Source organism: Arachis duranensis, chromosome 3 (genome assembly GCF_000817695.3).
Source record: "Arachis duranensis cultivar V14167 chromosome 3, aradu.V14167.gnm2.J7QH, whole genome shotgun sequence".
NCBI classification, from domain to species: domain Eukaryota; kingdom Viridiplantae; phylum Streptophyta; class Magnoliopsida; order Fabales; family Fabaceae; genus Arachis; species Arachis duranensis.
Window position 1 is genome coordinate 37265667 of NC_029774.3, and position 16830 is coordinate 37282496.

The 16830-nt window shown below is 37.4% G+C and overlaps 2 protein-coding genes across 2 annotated transcripts; one reads left to right on the forward strand and one right to left on the reverse strand.

Annotated features, from left to right (window-relative positions):
* Window positions 1-1095: 1095 nt before the first annotated feature.
* Window positions 1096-4763, reverse strand: LOC107478749 (AP-3 complex subunit delta). Its single transcript, XM_016098879.3, has one exon. The coding sequence runs from the start codon at window positions 4576-4578 to the stop codon at window positions 1681-1683; it is 2898 nt and encodes a 965-aa protein (XP_015954365.1). The 5' UTR covers window positions 4579-4763; the 3' UTR covers window positions 1096-1680.
* Window positions 4764-5408: 645 nt separating this feature from the next.
* LOC107478748 (glycosyltransferase BC10) lies at window positions 5409-7792 on the forward strand. Its single transcript, XM_016098878.3, has 2 exons — window positions 5409-6140; window positions 7019-7792. The coding sequence occupies exons 1-2, from the start codon at window positions 5577-5579 to the stop codon at window positions 7667-7669; spliced, it is 1215 nt and encodes a 404-aa protein (XP_015954364.1). The 5' UTR covers window positions 5409-5576; the 3' UTR covers window positions 7670-7792.
* The last annotated feature ends 9038 nt before the right edge of the window (window positions 7793-16830 follow it).

The window sequence follows — 16830 nt, forward strand, 5'->3', positions numbered from 1 at the left end:
CTATATTATTGATTCTTGAAGTTGCTAATGCCTCAGTCTCACACTACTTCACTCTTGTGGTCAATGATATGATGAAACTAGCTTGTAAGAAGTTTGCTGATGGTCCACGGTAGGCATGTCACAATTGATATCCTCCTTTATACTAATAATACACTTATATTTTTATAGGTAAAGTTGTCTATTAATGAGTGAAGGAAGATAAATATACAATCTCAACGAGGGGTTCAATTATTTTAATTTTTAATGGACCTCTATTTCACTGTTTTGGTTTGTTTTATTGAATAGTGTATTGCCAATAATGCGATTAAGGGTGCATTTTTTTTTATTCTTAAAAAGTGATTTTATCTTTATATAATTGAAAAAAGGGTTGAAAACTGATTTTAATAACAAAAATATTTCAAAACCGCTTTCTTTTTCCACCCAGAAAAGCTAAATTTTTTTTATTAAAAAACAAATAAAACAAACGCACCCATAGCCTCCCTAGTGTGATAAGTGAGGCCTTATGTACACCCTTTTGCTTTATCGTGTAATCGTGAATGTCCTATCAACTTGGATACGATTGTACCATGACCTGACTTTGGTGCTTTAATGGGCAAATACATATTTCCCATTAATCTTTAATCACGTACAAGCCTAAAGGTTAGAAAGTGAGAAACATGCAAGCGTAAGTGCTCACCCATCATATCTACCAGCTTAATGGCAGTCAAACCACTGTTAACTAACCAATTTCACTGATTGATTTAACATAACTATAGTGTCGCATGTGATATGTTATGAGTGATTTATAAGATACGAGTATACTTTAATAGTATGGGCATTCCTTACCTCTAGTGTGACTGTCTTTCAGAGTATACCTTATTATAATGAATTTTACCTTATGGGCATTCCTAAAATATCCTTCAATGACTTTTACATTTGATAAATAATTTAGCATCAAAACAGAATCAAACTTAGTATAATTTCCAGTTTGCTCATTCATCCCTGAGTTTCCCTTCCACTAATCTCAGTGTAGTGTCCAACATCAGCAACCAAACGTTTTTCTAGAAGGTAAGGGAACAAATAATACAAACACCATTGCATCCTATCATAATTCCATAGACAGAACAAGGAAAAGAAAATAGTATAAAGGAATCGTAAGCAATTACAATAGAATAAATGAAGGATGAAAACACCACCATTGCATCTTATAGTTATAATAATTTCAGTGTAATAATACAAACCTCCCATGATTTCTCTAACCTGCGACTATAACAAAATTCTAGGCTCGAGATGCAAAATGGCCAAAAAACCAACTTCACAGAAGGACTAAATTGAAGACTGAGGTCAGATTAGTTTCCTAGAAAATGATACCATGCACGTTCTTTACAAATTACAAGATAAACAAAGATAATTCCCTCGTAGCCTTATGTATCAAGAGAAACAGAAGAGCCCAAACAACATCCAACTTGAGAACTACTTGTTAATAGGCTCATTCTGTGACATGTTGGCAGAACCAAAAAGAAAAGGAAAGAAAAGCAAAATAGTATAAAGGAATCATGTGCAATGACAAAAGGATAAAATTTAAAGAGGAATCTATCTACAGAACTAACCTAAGGGCTCAGCACAAATAATACAGTAAATAGCCTCAATCAATAAAACCAGCGGATAATAAATCAAAATCAAAATCAAAATCCTTAAATGTTACAAAAGAAAGTCTGGAATTTCGGGTGTTTGTGAGACCACGTTTAATGGTGAATTGGCTTTTTGACGAGTTTTATGCTTACCATGGCGGTGACTACTCTTTTTCTTCCTTGCCTTCTGATCATGCCCTTCCCCTTCAACAATCTTCTCTTTACCTCTTTCTCTTCTTTCTTTAACATAATCATGATCCTTGCTACTGGATCCCGGATTCTCAAGGCCAGGACCTTCTGCATCACCCAGATTTTCCTTTATTTGAGATGGAATATCTGCTGCAACTTGCTTCTTTTTCTCTTTGCGCTTGCTTGATGACTTATCCGAAGGATTACTCTGAGATGAACTTGGCTTGGTTGTACTTCCTAGCAGAATATCTTTTATAGCACCAGAAAGTGAATCATCCCTTGGCTCAGGTCTCTTGTATGAGATTGGCAATGGCACCACATCTCCATCATCCAATTTAACCACCACAGGTCTGGGCTTAGTTTGGTTCGGTTTTTTCTTCAAAACAAGTGATTGCTCTGTCAGCTTGGCCAGCTCTGCAGCTTCATCACTATTACTGTTTGACCTTGGATCATTTGCAGGAGGATAATCATACTGAGAAATCTCATTCTTCTCTGAAGGCAGGTAATACAGTCCATGTCGCTTCCGGTGTTCAAGCAAAGATGTAGACTCATTTACTAGCCCTGATTCTTCATTCTTTAGAAGACCAGTTGAAGTTGCGTCAGAAGAAGTGCCGAACTGAGGACCTCCTATGCCAAATGAACTTGATGAAGGCAGTTCTATATCACCACATAGTGCTGATAAGTCGTCAAGGTTCTCTTTAAGATCCAAGCCATCTGGTACCGCAACTCTTCCCTGCGCACTTACCGAGACTGGACCAAGGTCTGTAACAAATGCATCACGCATCAATGTGATGATAGCTGAAACTTGAGTATCTTTCTTGTCCGCTGTGTTCGCCTTCTGGCTTGCATTATCAATTAGTTCTGCTTTAACCAACCGAACAAATGCAAGTATGTTAGACGCTCTGTCCAGTACTTCAACATCCTGATTTGCTGTTAGGGGGGCCAAGACTAATTCAATTCGATCCACTAGGCCAAGCATATATTCGTGTGTAATTGCAGGACCCTGCGTAACAGCTGTATCAGCATTATTCTCAAAAACTGAAAGATCTTCAGGAGACCCGGTTGTGTTCCTTGGGTCAAAAGTCAAATCATCATGCTGTTCAAGATTCGAGCTTTGACATGTTGCTGATTCAGGAGCCACACTGCATCTTTTTCCAATAAACGGATCAGACTGTCCCACAACCAAATTACCATCTTCATTCTGCATAAGGTAACAATCCAGGCAAAATACCAAAACTTTAAGAGCAGAGTGGATATAAACTGCTCTTATTGATGGTGGCAATAGATTGGTTCGAGGTTGCAGAAGTGCATCGATGATCTCAAACAGATTGCCGGCGAAGTCAATATACTCCCCAGCAACCCAGGCAGCAGCGCATAATATCCTATGCAAGCACGCATTACCCAGCAATGCAGGGTCAATCAACAGATCACGAGCAACACGGACAAGCTGCAGCCTAGCATCCTTAACTCTCATACCAATATCAATAAGCTGTCGCTCTATTTCCTCACTCTCTTGGCAATTGGGAATCCTTGCCATTTCTCCAAGAAGAGACACATACCAATCGAAGTCAACAACAATCTCATACACATTCCGAGAACAAGTCGTCAAAACAGAACCCAATATCTCATTACAGAATTCCGGGTCAGATTTCAGAGCATAATTGACCAAGACCCCGGAGATCTCAGTCACATTGCTCTCAGAGACCATGGCCATCACAAGGCGCAAAGACTCGACCCTAATATTGGAATCTTCATCACTCAAGGACTTGATCACAGATTCCTTATTCTCCAAGACAGCCCACAAGTGCTTCTCGGATGCAACAGAAAGTGCCTGGAGCCCAAGATACCTAAGATTGGGATCCTCATCAACCAGCAACTCCTTGACCTTGGAAACAGCCAGCTTAATTCCAGAATCATGGTCACCCAAGCTAGTGAGCACGGTCCTAACACACTCAAACATCACCGATTTTGCCCCAGTCGCCCTCATAATCTCGCAAATCGGCTCAACAATCCTCTTGGCCAACCTTGGTTCCAGAGGAGCCAACTTCGCGAAAATCTTAAGCACCTTGATCAAAACCCAATTGTTCTTACAATCAACCAAAACCCTGTAAAACTCGGGCGCCAATGGAAGATACGACCGCGGATCCCTGGAAGCGAGCTCGCAGAAAACCCCAACAACCGCACTCACAATCTGAGGATCAGAACTCTCGAGATTCTCAACTAAACGCTTGAAGCAAACCCTAACAGCGTCAGGATACTTATCGAAAACCCTCAAAACGACGGCAATCGCCTTCTTCCTAACGAAAACCCTACCGGAGGAGAGAAGGGAGAATACCTCAGGGGTCAAATCCCTAGCGAGATCGACGGTGGCGATGCGAGAGAGGGTTTGAAGGGCGAGAGAAGCCTCGAAGGGGTTGGGGGAAGAGAGGTCCTTGCGGAGCTGGTTGGTGGTGAGGAGGAGGACGGGGGTGGCGTCATGGAAGGAGAGGGCGGCGGCATGGTAACCGACGGACTTGTGGGAGAAGCGGGAGGAGGACATGAGCTCGACGGCGTGGAAGGCGGCCCAGGAGATGTCGAGGCCGTGGATGGCGGAGAGGTAGCAGAGCTTGTGGAGGGCGGTGGACTTCGTGTGGGGATCAGTGGACTTGATCTCGCGGCGGATCTCCTCAACCGCCTTCGATATAAAGGCGGATTCGCCGATCAGCTGGAGCCTCATCCCTTTTATGAGGTCCTCCAGTGTCCTCTGGAACAGGTTCTCCATTATCGATGACCCCGCCATCGCAAATTCAATTCTATTTTATCACTGTCTCTTACGATTCCATCCTTCGTTATGGTGCCGGCATCCGCTTCTTCGATTCACACTCTCTTCTCTCTAATTCTTTCACTTCAGAGATGCTTCTTTTCTTTTCAGTTTTGTCCCAAACGAAAGAGATCAAGTTGGAGGTTGCAGAACACAACGGAGGAGGTGAGAGTACAATTTGGAGACAGTTTATTGGGCCGGCCCTTAATATAGAAGAGCCCAATCAAGAAACTGGCCCAAATACTTTTCTCTATGTTAAGTTACTTTGGGCCCAAAATAATGAACATTTCCGGTCTACTCTTATGGTTTATGATTTAGGAAAATTTCACTTGCTGTTATTTTACTTTAGTAATATTGTGGGATAAGTTGTAAAACATTGATTTTGACAAAAAAAAAATTGTAAAAAACATTGATGAATTAAAATAGGGTGAGTTCTATAGTGTCTAAATTGCCTAATTTTCTTTTTAAAATAAAAAATAAAATGTTTAAAATAAAAAATAAATTATATAAAATTTATTAAATATTATTTATTTACTTTTTTTTAGTAACTTAAATAAAAAGTGACAAGTACTGTAGCATTCGCCTTAAAATAGATGTAAATAGATTCTTTTAACGGGTTGATTTTAATGCATGTTTTATACGGAATTTATAACTATTTTTCTTACTCTAGAAATAGAAATATACGATGCTTGATTACCGAGGAAGTGAATAAGAAAGGCTATTATTATTTTATTGATACTGTATATGAAGATTAGAATAAGGTTAGGAGGTGAAGTCAAGTAGAAATACTATGGTTTGAAAGTGAATTCAAGTATCTAGATGAGTTGCTTTGCTCATATCCGGTCAAGTCTGATGGTTATACTTATTGTATTTGTATGTAGACCCGTCCACCACCAACATCCTATTTCTTTCTGTGTGTTCTGATCCCTTCTTCTATTCCTTGCTGCTAATAATAATAAAAGTCAATCAATAAAAGTATGAAGAATGATAATAAGCAGCATGATCAACACGAGCAAGAACGTCGTTCCCCTGCAGCAGCAGTAGCAGCATATGTGAGGTTGTTTTTGAGTGCACAACAACTCCATCTATTCAACTTGTTTTCCCATCTTCTTCTCTTGGCCTTTGGATTCATCATAGGGATCACACTCGCTTTCTCTCTCAACCGGCAGCACCTCCTTCTCCCTTCTAATAACAATAATCCTGTTTCTGTCAATAACAATAGTCAAAGCGGGATCAAGAGAGATGGGTTGGGGAGTTTCTTGATGGCAGGAAAGGAGGCAATAATGCATGACATGAGCGACGATGAGTTGTTGTGGAGAGCTTCCATGGTTCCCAAGATTCGGGAAGTGCCACTCAGAATCAAGCCAAAGGTAGCGTTCATGTTCTTGACGAGAGGACCTCTGTATTTGGGTCCACTGTGGGAGAGATTCTTCAAAGGAAACGAAGGCTTCTATTCAATCTACATCCACTCCCATCCTTCTTTCAATGCTTCTTCAGTCCCCAAAACCTCCGTTTTTTATGGCCGCAGAATTCCAAGCAAGGTCAGTCCTCATACTCTTTATTCAATAATCCTTCATCAAATTCAATAATAATCATAATTCATAATACCATCGTTAATTGTTTTCTAGCAACGTACTCAAAGGGCAAGATACGATTGATTGCAAAATGCAAGCACGTCGGCTCCATTTTTAGGACACTAGTCTAATTAATTACACATCTGTCATTATCTTATAACAAATAATTGCTTCCTATAATAAATTTAAAAACGAGCAATGTTGGGCAGCACCTGTCCGAATGAACCCTAGAACTAGAAGCCACTTCTTAGTTCTTTATTTAATAGCTACCTAAATTTCCAATTAGAGTTGAACACGTAAATTATTAAGAGTATAGTATTCTGCGACGTACGTCAGAGGTTAACATTCGGGGTCAGCATACTTGTTAATCGAGGATTCCGTGAGAGATTAAGCCATCAGCGGGTACCACCTAACCCTCCCATACCTTTAAATAGCAATTAGCAAGCCCTCTATTCCTTATAAGTTTATTCAGGACATTTACTTAATTACTCCTGATTCCCTTGTCTTTCTCGTCAGAGCTGCTTAGTTGCTTCAAGAGGTGAGCACGCACGCACTTGATCATTAGCTATACTTTTCTTTGATTCCACTCCTTTTGATTTGTATAGTTTGGAGAAAAAATAAAAAAAATTCCATTCTCTTCGGTTTCCACACACTACAACCACATGATTTTTCATAATTCCATTATTCTTCCTACTTTGGCATGTGATGCTGTATTTGAGAGCCACAAAAGTGAAAATGCAAAAAGAGGAAAGAATAACTATTACAGAGTAACGTATTTATTATAGAAACTTAGGGGAATACACAAGCTTAAGGTATGCTAATTAATCCTGAAAACATGATGGCAGGGGGTAAGGTGGGGTGACTTCAACATGGTAGATGCAGAGAGGCGTCTACTAGCAAATGCACTGCTGGACATGTCGAACCAACGCTTCGTTCTTGTATCGGAGTCGTGCATCCCTCTCTTCAACTTCTCCACCGTTTATGGGTATCTCATGAACTCATCCAAGACATTTGTGGAAGCCTACGATCTTGCGGGGCCCGTGGGGAGGGGCAGGTACTCCCAAAGGATGAGGCCACTGATCAAGCCGTCCCAGTGGAGAAAGGGGTCCCAGTGGTTCCAGATAGACCGTGCCCTGGCACTGGAAGTGGTCTCGGACCGCCAGTACTACCCGGTGTTCAAGAAGCACTGCAGGTACGGCGGCTGCATTGCCGACGAGCACTATTTGCCCACTCTTGTTAGCATCAAGTTCTGGAGGAGGAATGCCAACAGGACTTTGACTTGGGTTGATTGGTCAAAGGGCGGGTCCCATCCATCCAGGTACATGAGAAGCGATGTCACTGTTTCGTTCTTGAAGAGACTAAGGCATGGAACCAGATGCCGCTACAATGGCAAGACCACCAATGTTTGCCACTTGTTTGCAAGGAAGTTCATGCCTCACTCTCTCGATAGATTGCTAAGGTTTGCTCCCCGCTTAATGCACTTCCATTCTTCTTGATCCATTTTTATTTGTAATTCATTATCATTGTAACATGTTATTACGGAGAAAGCGCCTCATAGTTTCACTTCTGTTTCCTTTCATATATATATAAATATAACGAGTTAAGAACCATCGCTATCAGTTTTGTACTATATGCGCGCTCTGCGGCTCTGCCCTTTTTCGCCGAAAATGTTGTGTGGCCATTGGCCAAAAGCAAAAGAGTAGTTGAATTGAATGAGGGGGCTACCTGACCCCTTAAATAAAACAAACAAGACGTGTTACGTTCTTCATTATCGCTTGAACTGAAAATTACAGTTAAAACTAACAAATTTTTTTATAAGTTCAATGCAATAATAAGTCAGTCAAAATCAAGTTAGCTCTCTTTTTGTTCCTTTTTGTGAAAGGGCCGCGTTGAGCGTGTGCTACGTGGCTTACCCACTCTGTCGTTGAACAATTTACCAAGGAGCAATGCCATATTTTCTACTACTATTTCTCATCATCAACCGAGTACACCACTCGCTTTTGCACTTTTAGTTCTTCTCCATTATTACTGTAGGCAATGCATACATCTACAGATATCAAAGGTTTCTGGTCCTACATACCTAAAGTCTAGTATAATTAGAAATAAAAATGCTATTTGGACACCAAAATCAATCATCAATGTATTTATTTTCAATGTATATTTGTATTTTAATATGTATTTTGCTGACTTTGATGACTGATTTTGATGTATACGTAATATTATTCAATTGAAAAAATAATAATAATTGAATCTCTTGAAAGGATATGTCTAAAATAAGCATAATAATTTTGTATTTATTAGATGTGTCATATTTTTATAAACTATTAAATTTTATTAAATATAAATCAAAAGCTAATATAAAAAAATATTAATAGACGATAATAAATATAGAATATACTAGACCACATTTATAAAATATAAAATAATTAAATTTTATTTTCATATTATGAAAAATATTAAATTATTATATTAAAATGTTATTAACTGATTAGTTTGTTATAAATGTTATTATATAATACAATTATTATTAAAATAAATACTCAACAAATTTTTATTTTAATACAAATTAAAATACAAATTATTATTTTCAATTTAAAATAACAAAAAATTCACCATGATTTATATTTCATTTTTTAAAACGAATACCCATCAAATTTTTATTTTAATTTTGAAAAGAAAAATAAAAATTTCACCCATTGATTTTTGTTTTATAACTTACCCTTTATATTTTGATAAAACTTCAAAAAATTTCATATTTTTGTATTTTACAAAAAAGTCTTCGATAGATATATAAAAAAATTGCCACATAAAGTATGTACAAATATTATTTCTTAAGTTATTAAAAACAATAAAAGACAAATACTATTGAGTCCCTTCAACATATATATATTGTAGAAAAAGTAATAAAACACGAAAATAATAGATTAAAAAACAAATGAATAATATTAACAATATATTAAATAGTAGTGGAGTATTTTATTCCATTTTGTTAGAAAATTAATTTTATTTTTAATCAATAATTAACCGATAAAATAGTAAATTGATAAAAAATTAAAACTAATATTAATTAATTATTAATTAAAAATTATTAATTCTCAATTTTTATTTTTATATTTATTGTGATATTTTTGTATCCATCGATGAAATTAAGAATTAACACATTTTTATACTATAATTACTTAATTAAAAATTTTCAGCTATAAAAATTTAATAAAAAAATTCAACAAGAAGAATCATTAATCATAAGAAAATTGAAAAATCAGTTTATAAATGTTTTTATTTTGAAGTTTAAAATATTATTTTAATATAATTTTTAATATTCAAAAATTTTAGGGCAATTTACTTATTTAAATTGTTCCACTCTCAATATTACGCAAATACATTGTTTCAAAAACGGATACGTAAATACATTGATTCACATATCTATATAAACCGCTAGTACCAGTCGCGGTTTACATGTATGCTGGATTGGTCATAAATCGCTGCTGCCAGCAGCGGTTTATGTAAGTTGGTGTGCGTGTGTAAACCGCTTGTGCCTATAGCGGTTTATGTTTAGTATGTGTTAATGGGCTCCCTGTATAAACCATGGAGGGGCCAAATGTAGAGAAGTAGAGTTTTATTCATAGATGGATGGGGATGATAGTATTAAAAAATACAATACTCAAAGTATTAAATTATATAAATTAAGATGGGATGATAGTATTAAAAAATACAATACTCAAAGTATTAAATTATATAAATTAAGACTATTTTTTATTCTCATCTCTTTTAAAATTTATAAATAATAAAATAATTTATTTTTAGCCAAATATTCACTAAATCATATATTTTTCTCTTTAAAAATCACTTTCTTCTCTTTTATTTATATCAACCATACAAGAGAGACTAGGAGAGTTTGAAACATGGGTTGTGTTCTTTGCTGTTGATTTGCATCATAATTTTGATGAATAAAATAAAAAATATAAATATGTATGTAATAATTTTTTATTTGTATTTATTATTAAAATGAGACTAAATAGCAAATCAAAGAGGGCGTATTCACAGAGTACTAAAATATATAAACTAAGACTAATTGTTTTTATCTTCATCCCATGATAAAATTCATGAATGATAAAATAATTTTTTTTAGTAAAAAATAGTGAATTTTTTTTATTTGATTTGCTATTTTTAGTGAAAAAAATTCACTATTTTTTACTAAAAAAATTTATTTTATCATTCATGAGTTTTAGAAGGGATGAATATAAAAAAAATTAGTTTTAGTTTATATATTTTAGTACTCTGTCAATACTCACTCTTTGATTTGTTATTTAGTCTTATTTTAATAAAAAATACAAATAAAAAATTATTACATACATATTTATATTTTTTATTTTATTCATTAAAATTATAATGTTATCACTATTATTTATCCAATCAATCAACTATAAAAAAATCGATGCAGGTGAAGATCGTGAGAAGGTCATGCTTGGTGGCCCATGGTTGATTGAGGGACACTATGTTGCTGTAAAACCGTGGGATATAGATTTTCGGCCATATGAGGAATCGTTCGGGTCTACACTTGTATGGGTTCACGATGCCACCAAGCCACGAGACGGTACAAAGGCAGTGCCACATCCTGAGACCAAAATTCACAATTCAAATGAAGTAGAACCTGATGTGGTAGGTGGCGTTACTGGCGAGAATCCTGCACCGAGTTTACAAAAGGATTTAGAGGCTAATAATTTGGAAGGAAATAATGTTGAGGAGGCTTGCATGCATGATGAACCAGGCTGGGAGCAAGTTGTGAGGAAAGGTAAAACCAAGCTGGGCCAGAAGCAATCTAACAAGGTCCAAAGAGGCACTCAATCCAGAACCGATTCGGATAGAGTAATCAGGCCCACCATCCACTTCTCTCACACGAGTGGATCTAGCTCTTATCGCGCCAGGGTCAGGTCACGAGTCAAGGTCGGACACAGCGCTTTCCGTGTTGGTGAGACGTCGATCTCCTCAACCCGACACACCCCAGTGCCTTGCGGGTCCTCTCTCCGGAAACGACCAAGGCCGGGGTCCCTACAGAACTCGCCAGTTGAGAAGAATAGAGGCACGGTGGTGGAAGCATCGTCATGTCTTCCTGCAATCGTGAAGGAGGATGTTACCGTGGCGGTTCCATTGGTGAAGAAAGGCGCGTTGCCGGCTGTTATTGCGTCGGTATGCGAGAATAAGGAGACATTCCATGGAGATCTGGAAAACCTGATGGTCACGGGAGTCACTTCTGCTGGGCAAGCCTCGGTCTGAGGTTGGTGAAGCACTTTGATTTCCTTGTTTTATAATTTTATATTTTATATTATGGATAGCTTAAATATAATAGTTTGGAATATTAGGGGTGCTTCTAATAAGTTAGCCCGGGTGAATTGTAAAGAGCTGGTTAGGAAATTTAAACCTGTAATTTTTATTGTGGTTGAAACTCATTGTCCTTTTCAACACTTGAAACTGTTCTGGAAAAGACTTGGTTATCACCCTATTGGTATAGTGGAGGCGTCAGGACATAAGGGGGGTATCTGGTTCCTTTCTGCAATGCAGGGTGTTCACTGCAAATGGGTTGATGCTTTTGATCAGTGTGTTACAGTTGAGGTTCAGGTAAATAATGTGATTTGGAGGTGCAGTGGTATCTATGGTAGTCCTCAATTTAATACTAGAGTTCTGCTATAGGATTATCTTGTTACTCATTCTTCGTCTTTCTGCGGGCCATGGATTGTTCTTGGTGATTTTAATGAAGTACTATTCTCTCATGAATCTAAGGGTTGCCTCTTCTCGAGTCGTCATGCAGATCAGCTTGCTACATTTCTAGGGGATAGTAATCTCTTTGACTTGAAGACTATTGGAAGACGGTTTTCTTGGTACAGAAGGGTTAAAAATGGTGTTGAGGTGGCGAAAAAACTTGACCGGGTCTGTATCAATAGTGGCTAGCTATCTTTCTTTCCAGAGGCTTATGTAGAAATTTTAAATAGGCTTCAGTCTGATCATTGTCCTATCCTAGTGCGCTGTGCAGGTCGTCCCCAACCGAAAAAGAATAGACCTTTTCGGTTTATTGCGGCTTGGGCAACTCATCCAGAGTACAGAAATATTGTGAACCAGTCATGGCAGGCTGGCTACAGAGAGATGCATGGCAAGCTTTTAGAAGTGCAGAAGAACTCTTTGGAGTTTAATTCTAAAGTGTTCGGCAACATTTTCGTTAGGAAATGTAAATTGGAGAGACAGATTAATTTCCTTCAGAAGCGACTTGAAGTAATGGAGGATTTGTCTATGCGGCAAAAAGAAAAGCAACTGATTGAGGAATTTAATAACACGCTTGTGCAGGAGGAACTTCTATAGTTTCAAAAATCCAGAGAGTAGTGGGTAAAATTTGGGGATAGAAATACCAAATTCTTTCATGTCCAGACTCTTGTGCGGAGAAAACATAATAAGATTCATGGTCTCTTTCTTCAAGATGGGGTATGGGAAACGGACCCGGATGTTCTTAGAAGGGAAGCTGAATCCTTTTATAAACACCTATTCTGCCAGTCAGAGGATGTAGACTTAGGTTGTCTTGGTGATGTGCCGCTACCTTCCCTGAATGATGAAGCCTGTTGTAGCCTCACAGCGCCAGTTACTCTGGAAGAAGTTAAGTCGGCCGTTTTCAGTATACATTCTTTTAAGGCGCCGGGCCCTGATGGGTTTCAAGCTTTATTCTTTAAAGAATACTGGGAGATTGTTGGTTTTGATGTTTGGACTATGGTTCGTCATGCGTTCTCTGGTTTGGATATGGATCCAAGGATGATGGAAACTCTTGTGGTTCTTATTCCGAAGGTAGAAAACCTGGTTTTCATGAAGGATTTCTGACCAATTAGTCTCTGTAATGTGGTTTACAAAGTTATAACGAAGGTCTTGATCAATAAACTTCGTCCCCATCTCAAAGAGATTATTGGGCCCCTTCAAGGAGGGTTTATCCCGGGGAGAGGAACCCCAGACAACATCATTGTAGCACAAGAGGTTCTCCATTTCATGAAGAAGACAAAGTCAAAGAAAGGAACCTTGGCCTTTAAGATTGATCTGGAGAAAGCGTACGATAGAGTGGATTGGGGATTCCTGAAACAAACTCTGGTGAGTTTTGGCTTTCCTCCTCCGACAGTCAATCTGATTATGCGTTGTGTCACTACTTCCTCACTGTCTATCCTCTGGAATGGGGATAGATTAAATAGCTTCACTCTTAGCAGGGGTCTTAGGCAAGGAGATCCTATATCACCGTATCTGTTTGTGTTGTGTATGGAGAGATTGTCTTGTTCTATTAATCAGCAAGTTGATAAGGGCTTGTGGAAGCCGGTTGCGGTTTCTAGAGGGGGTCCAAGAATTTCTCATTTGATGTTTGCCGATGATTTGCTTCTTTTCTGTAAAGCTGAAAAATAGCAAGTTCAAACTGTAATGGTAGCTTTGGAAAATTTATGCAGAGCCTCTGGGATGAAGGTTAATGTGGAGAAATCTAAAGCGTATGCTCTAGGACTGTTTCAGCAACAAGAAAAGAGATTTTCACTGGAGTCTCCTCCATCAGATTTGTCCAGAACTTGGGCAAGTATTTAGGGGTGAACCTTAATCACTCTCGGGTGACACACGCAACTTTCAATGATGTTCTGGACAAGATTCGGGGAAGGCTAGCCAGTTGGAAAGGGAGATTGCTTAATAAGGCAGGTAGACTCTGTTTGCTCAACTCGGTAGTGATTGTGATTCCTACTTATCGTATGCAAGTATCTCTCTTCCCTAAAGGGGTAACTAATAAGATAGAATCCATGATGCGAAACTTTCTATGGAAGGGTCAAGCTGATGGTAGAGGCCTGAATCTAGTTAACTGGAAAGTGTTGGTCACCCCTAAGAAGTTTGGAGGTCTGGGAATTAGATATCCTTTTTGTGCCAATATTGCTCTTCTTGGAAAACTAGTTTGGCAACTTTTTCACCATCCCGATAAGCTATGGGTTCAACTGTTGACGGAGAAATACCATTATTCTAAGGATGATTGTCTTAGTCGGTCTCGAGAAAGGGGATCTTATGTTTGGAAGAGTATATGTCGAGCTTGGGATATCCTGAAGGAAGGTTTTATTTGGTGCATTGGGGATTTGGAACAGAACTTTTGGTTTTCTAAATGGAGACCAACTGTGTCAGGAGATGGATTATGTTCACATTTCTGATTCAGATCTCAGGATCTTGGACCTTTGGTCATCTGGACAGTGGAACCTTGAGAATATCTATTCTCCTCTGAATCAGTCTCTGCAGAGCAACATTAACTCTTACAACCCAGATGTTCAAGCTGGTTCAGAGGTCAGTTGGTGTTGGACTGGTGCGGTTTCAAAGGTTTATGATGCTCATAGTGGTTATTTGTGGCTCAGTAAGAAGATGTTTAGTTGGGAGGATAGGGGTAATTGGCTTTGGCTTTGGCGTCAACATGTTCCGGAAAAGCACAAATTTTTGGCCTGGCTATGTCTTCGGGAGGCTCTTCCTACTGCTGCATTTCATTTTAGGAGGGGCATTTCGCACACGGATAGCTGTCCACGATATTTCTCAGGTCAGGAATCGGTATTACATTGTATTCGGGATTGGCCAAAAGTCCAACTTTTGTTTGGCAAGCTTTAGGGATCTCCGATCAACCAGTGGATTTGATGAGTTGGTTCTTACATAACAACAAACAACACCCGTTTAGATTCTTTTCTGGTCTCTGGTGGATTTGGCGTTCGAGGAATAACGAGATCTTTCATCCTCACGACCATTGGACCACAGACAAGGTGATTGGTATGGCTTTGTCCTTGGAAAAGGAGCTCCGAAATATTTTTGAGTTGCAACGACTGTCTATCCCCTCAACCATTAGTGGCTCTTGGATTCCCTCCTCAGTGGGTACCTTTAAGATTAATTGTGATGCTAGCTATCTTGGCAGTGGTACTCGAGTTGGTTTTGCTTGTGTTAGCAGAGATTGGAAGGGAAGGTGGCAACGAGGCTGTCTGGGAACAATTGAGAGTCGTAGCATTTTGCAAGGAAAGTTGTTTGCTATTTGGAGAGGCTTTCTTTTAGCATGGGACTCAGGACAAAGAGACATTATATGTGAGACAGATTGTGTGGAGGCTTTTACTATTGTCAATAATTTACAAGATTGCTCTGGGTTTATTGATCATTTGGTGTTAAAAATTCGAGATATCATGTCTTGGAAATGGCGTGTTGTTGATCTTGAGAGATGCAAATACAGTAGCAGACATCATGGCAAAGACCGCAATGAGAACCCTTTCTCCCCAAGTGGAGCTTCCGTTGCCTTGGAAAGAATTTGAGAGTAGTATTCAGCGGGACTGCCTTTCTTAAGCAGTTTCTTGTTTTTTTTTTCTCGTTCTTAGTTTTTGTTTATTTCTCTTTAAGTCACCAAAAAATCAATCAACTATAAAATACAAATAGTTTTTATTTTTTGGCATAAAACAATAAAGTTGCACAAATAAAAAAATTTCGTTTAGCTAGAACCTCAAATGCAAATCAGCAATAAAGAACACAACCCATGTTCCAAACTTTTCGAATCTCCTTTGTATGGTTGATATAAATAAAAGAGAATGACAAATTAAAATTTTTTTATTTATGATATTATTTGAATAGTATATACCATTAATTATTTGTTTTGTAATTATTTTTTAGATAAAGATTAGTTTTACTATTTGTTTTCATACTCAACGTTTACATAGGTAAACTAATGCACATAAACCGCTACTACCATGACCAATCATAATCATGCAAAAACCGCGGCAGGCAACAACGGTTTCCATGCTACCACAACTCAACGTAATCCGCGACTGGCAGCAGCGGATTCTGTGTTTGTATAAACCGCTACTGCCAGTAGCGGTTTCCATAGATATGTGAAACAATGTATTTGCGTCTTCGTTTTGGAAACAATGCATTTACGTAATTTTAAAGGTGAAACAATTTATTTAGTAATATTCTTTTTTATATTAACTTTTAATTTATATTTAATAAATTTAATAATTTATAAAAATGTAACACATTTAATAAACATATCTACTGAAAATTTAATAATTTGTAAAAATGTAACACATTCAATAGATATATCTACTGAAAATAATTTATAAAAATTTAAAGCTTAAAATTTAATATTTTTTATTGTGTTTATTTTACACATATACTTTGTTTCGGATTGAATTATTTCTCTGACAAATGTATGTATAAAAGAATGAAGACTTTATTTGAATAGAAGTATATATCTACTGTATTATTTATATTCCATTATTAATTAATGTGTCTTAAATAATTAAAAAAAGTCCACCTTAGCTTTAAGTTAGTACAATGTAATTATCTTCATAGCAACACGAGAATAATCGTCGGTAAAATGAGCTCGAACAGCGTATTGTTGAGAACAAACGCGCATTGGATCCTTCCTAGAAGCATGTGGTTTGACTAAACTGGTAAACGCAAAAACATATATAAAAGAAAGCAAATTATAGGAAATTTACTAGATTATACATAAGGCAGTAAAAACAATTTTTATAATCTTTCTGCTTGTATTTGCCGTCGTACTTTGGTGCCACTCTCTGCTTATTAGTTATTACAAAGTTAAAAAAAAAAAAAACAACAATATTAAGATGACAAAAAAATTCAAAATTTATTT